This window comes from Rhagoletis zephyria, unplaced genomic scaffold (genome assembly GCF_001687245.7).
Source record: "Rhagoletis zephyria isolate East Lansing unplaced genomic scaffold, Rhagoletis_zephyria_1.1 Rzeph_scaffold_01568, whole genome shotgun sequence".
NCBI classification, from domain to species: domain Eukaryota; kingdom Metazoa; phylum Arthropoda; class Insecta; order Diptera; family Tephritidae; genus Rhagoletis; species Rhagoletis zephyria.
Genome location: NW_016158652.1, coordinates 14,123 through 18,805, shown reverse-complemented (window position 1 = coordinate 18,805; position 4,683 = coordinate 14,123). Strand labels below are relative to the sequence as shown.

Below are 4,683 nucleotides of genomic sequence, written 5' to 3'. Positions count from 1 at the left end.
TAAGGCTGTTAACGGCTCATAGAGATAATCAGCACAATTTCTAAGAAAACAAGTGGGGATCTGGTCAGGACCATAACTAAAAGACTGCTTTAAGGACTTCAGGTAAACTAAAACATCATCGGGAGATATTATAGGGTTATGTATTGAGTTAATTGGACTTAGTTTAAAAGGATAGTCAAAGTATGCTTGGGAGTTAGTGGAATAATTGGATTTAAAAAACTGAGCGAACATGTTAGAAATTGTTTGATCATCACCAGAGACGGTATTTTGATACTTAATGGCGGAAGGAAATGCCATTAAAACAGTAGAATACCGCCCTTTATAATTATAATAATTCACAGCTTCTTCAGATGATGGATGTACCTCAATGTGGCAAATATTATTTCACCTGCGAAGATTAAAAAATGAATAACTCTATATTAACCAATTGCTCCCAAGCATTGCGGGAATCCAAATGTCTCGAATCCACTAACCAATTCAGCAACAATTTCCCTAGTAAGTGGCAATTTATTCAAGTAAGTTGGCTGTAGAAGCCTCCAGATTTCGTTGCAAAATTCGAGCAAAATTTGGCATACCGTTGATTTGCCTACACCGAACATATTTGCGATGCACCGATACTCTGCAGACGAGCCTAAAGCAAATACTGCTATAGCCCCACTTTTTTCAAGTGGAATAGCTTTTCTATAGTATGTGTCCATTTTTTGTAGAGGCCTAAGGATGTCGCACAGTTTCTCAAATGAGCTACGGTTCATGCGAAAATTTTCTCTAAAAAAAGCAGGTCCATTTCTTTGGCAATCAAATTCCCAAAAATGCTGCTTACGTTCCTAGAATTATTAGCATTTATTTGTGTAAAATATACAAACTTTTGTCCAACACGATTTGATCGGCATCCCAAGTTCCTTTATTAAACTGAGTAAGATCAAACGCTGTTTCTTTAATTTCGCGATCTTCTCTGCAAGGGCTGAGTGCCTCCTAGTGATAGCTTCCATCACTTCTCTTATGGAATCATCGGTGCACAATATTTTTGTTTGGCTTCTCAAAGCCAATACTTTCGCTAGTGTTTTTTTCTTGTCAGAATTCTATAAAACACGATTTTATTAACAATTTAACCCAATATTATACGAATTAAGATCTTACCATTTTCGTTGCTAATAAACGTAAACAAACACAATGATGTCTCAAGTGTCACCGAAAACAGATCGAAAACACAAAATGTCGGTCAGAACGACATTGAGTCCACAATCCACAAACCGTGTTTTCAACGTGTTTTCGATGTCGGTCAGAACATTGTATAACAGTGCGTGCTACCATTCCCCGGTTGAACCCAACGACAAAAAATAAAAAAATGAGTGTGTAACACCGTACACATGATAGAAGTGAAACTTCTTAAAAAAGGTGTGAGTACCAGGTACCTACTCACGAAATTGGATATGTAAACATATGTTTACGGTTCCGCAAACCATTAGGCGATTGAGTTACATACATAGGTTGGGTTAGAAATCAAACAATAATTTCATTTCATCTTAATAATTTTGTGATATACATATAATTTATTATTCATTTTCCGGTAACACCAACTTATATGAATTCGCGCTTCTATCATCCATAGGACCGGGTTGTAATGGAAGCAATTTTATGTTTAACAAATAAATGAAAATATTTATCATGCAATCAATAGATCCTTACGAATTCGCCATTACCAAGGCACTAAGTAACGTACGCACTTTTGTTTGCAAAATGCATTTATTTAAGTTGAAAGAAGACAAATTCCTTTGCTCGGCATTTATTCTTACTCGCTTTCTATCTTCCAAGGTGAATTCATATATTCTTATCACGAATTAATATATTCATGTGGGAGCAAGAGTATAAAAACATAAAATTACCTTATAAATTAAAAGCATAAGTATCACATGTATGCGTAGTCCAATTCACGAAATCATTTCATCGATCTGAGTAAAAACTAAGTGCATAAACTCTATTTCGCGTTAATTGAAATCATGAAATGGTGTTCATTCATTCAGTTTCTACTCAAACGCATGAAATAATTTCATGAATTGGCCTACGCATAATGGTAGTAAATGACCATGGTCACGACGCGCAACTCTAACCTGTTGGGTATTTAGTTGCTAATTAGTTGCTCATTACGTTTAAAAGATACGTGTGATCTGCTAGGTTAAGTCGTAAGCTAGCAGACCATTTATATCTTCGGTTCCCGATAAGATATCAGAGTTCTGCAAACGGCATATTTAGTTGCTTATTAGTTACTCATTAGTTACACTTCCCGATTTTGTAGCTCATTACGTTTAAAAGATACGTGTGATCTGCTAGGTTAAGTCTTAAGCTAGCAGACCATTGGTATATCTTCGGTTCCCGATAAGATATCAGAGTTCTGCAAACGGCATATTTAGTTACTTATTAGTTGCTCATTAGTTACACTACTCCCGATTTAGTTGCTCATTACGTTTAAAATATACGTGTGATCCGCTAGGTTAAGTCTTAAGCTAGCAGACCATTGGTATATCTTCGGTTCCCGATAACATATCAGAGTTCTGCAAAAGGCATATTTAGTTGCTTATTAGTTGCTCATTAGTTACACTATTCCCGATTTCGTAGCTCATTACATATAAAAGATACGTGTGTGTGTGAAAATTTTTTTTTATAAAGCTCTTCATTTTACCATTCTTCTTCTAAATATGAGCCCTTAATGTCTATTATTAGTAGGAAATGTACTTTTAGTTACAAAATATTTGCAACTTTAACCCTTTCATGTGTATATTTTAAAGATCTCATGTTCAAAATCAAATCTTTAACATCTTATACGTATATTTATGCAGATTTTGGTTGACACTTTTCAGTAATTGTTTTACATGCACTTTTTAGAGTGCACAGGTACAAATATAACATATTAATTACTATTTATTTTACTTACTTTGCAAAATACTTATGCACAAAAAAATTAAATTAAAAATTGAAATTATAAATGTTTGATTTTATGAAAAATAAAAATATATATACATGTATTTCAAGTCCTTAGCATGGGTTAAATTATGTCTTTTTCTTGAAAATGTTTGGTTTTCTGACGAATTATGAGATGGGTACGTAAAAAAGAAAATTGGATACATTTGGATACAATTGTGGCTTGGTCAGTGATACATTTTCTTGAGACGGCGCGGCAACACTTGTCGTCGTTTGCTTTGGTTGTGCGCGTTCTCATATACGACAGTGTGTTTTAATTTTTACAACGAAAATTCGCGGCGAAAAATTCGCCGTTCGCCGGCATTGTGTTTTAGCGGCAGTGTTGCCAGAACTTTTCAGGGCAACCGGCTAGATTGGACAAAAAAATGGCTAAAAACGGCTAAAATGTTTCAACCAGATATACATTTTTTTTTTAAATACATAAACTACAATTAGAAAGACTAGTAAATCCATTGATTTTTTTTTGGTTAATAAAGATTATTTATATGTAGCTAAGCTGTACACCACTTTAGTTTTGTTTAACAAAAGAAACTGTCGTTATACGTAGCTAAGCTTTACATCAGAAGTCATGTTTGTATTACTTAAATATAAAAACAGGGATAAATTACAAACCTATGGCGTTTTCTTTTCTATTAAACAATTTTGCCTTCTTATAAATATTGGATCATTTTCAGTAGGTTGCTTTTAGTCCCGCGAAATGGCTATATTAGCTGAGAGTATGGCACTTTTGCTTAGTCGGAGGGCAATATTTTGAGAAATGAACACGTAAAGCTGTGAAAGCAGAAGGTAGTTTAATTTATTGACATTCGTTGTTGTTGCCGACCACTTCACTTTTAACAAGTTTATGACATTTAACTAAAATCATGCCACCAGATTCACTAGCAGAAAAATTTTTGTTTCTTAAAAAAGTTGAAAAAAAATTTGAAGTTAGTGAAGTTCGATGAAAATATTAAGTGTTGCACGTTTCCAAACTGCCAGTATTCGGGACACCTGAGCAAACGTTCGAATATAAAGTTTTTTGCTTTTCCGAGGTAGGGTACGTACATAGGTTGATAACAAATTGCTGACACATAATATCTTTAAACCTCTGAAAGATGTACCATTATCCGTGGGACAGGACAGAGGTCGAGTTAAAATGATGCCTGCAACTTGTAACAGTACCAATTTTTGGATTCTCGGAATTTTCTGATAAAGATGTGGTGCTGCTAAAAATATAAATACAAAAATATAAGCACGAAACTATGTATTTGTCACAAGAATTATCCACATAAGATGAAAACTACTGCAATTTTATTTTATAAAATTTAAAAAGTATGTTTGCACCATGTATTGTCTTCCCAGAGAGTTTTGCTCCACATCGAAATTCGTTCTCTTTTATTTTCTAAGTGTAGCGAATAAAACTTCACACTTAAATTTAAGACATTCATAACAAAAATTTGATGAAGAAAATTCCCGCTACGTTCTCCCAAATATAAACTGGGACGCAAAATTGAAGCAAGTTTTGCCAATTTTTCTTTAGTTTTTTGTTTTTGTTATTTTTATGGCCTTTATAAAAATTATATTCAACAATTTTTATGAGCTCGAGGCCGTTTTCAGTGAAAACTTATTGTGGAAAAGCAACAATAATTTGAAAAAATGGTAGAAGTGATAGCCATTTCGGAAATCACCACATTTCCTCATCAGACTTCTTTCAGTAGGATTCGAACC

The 4,683-nt window shown here is 33.9% G+C and overlaps 1 protein-coding gene across 1 annotated transcript in view; it reads right to left on the bottom strand.

Annotated features, from left to right (window-relative positions):
* The window catches only part of LOC108364478 (uncharacterized), a 4,839-nt gene extending 3,523 nt beyond the window's left edge, over nt 1-1,316 (bottom strand). Inside the window, exons 1-2 of the mRNA XM_017618168.1 lie at nt 1,138-1,316; nt 864-1,079 (exon numbers count right to left, since the gene is read on the bottom strand). Coding sequence (XP_017473657.1) covers nt 864-1,079; nt 1,138-1,140 — 219 coding nt within the window. The 5' untranslated portion in view covers nt 1,141-1,316. The remainder of the gene's footprint in view (nt 1-863; nt 1,080-1,137) is intronic.
* Nucleotides 1,317-4,683: the final 3,367 nt, after the last annotated feature.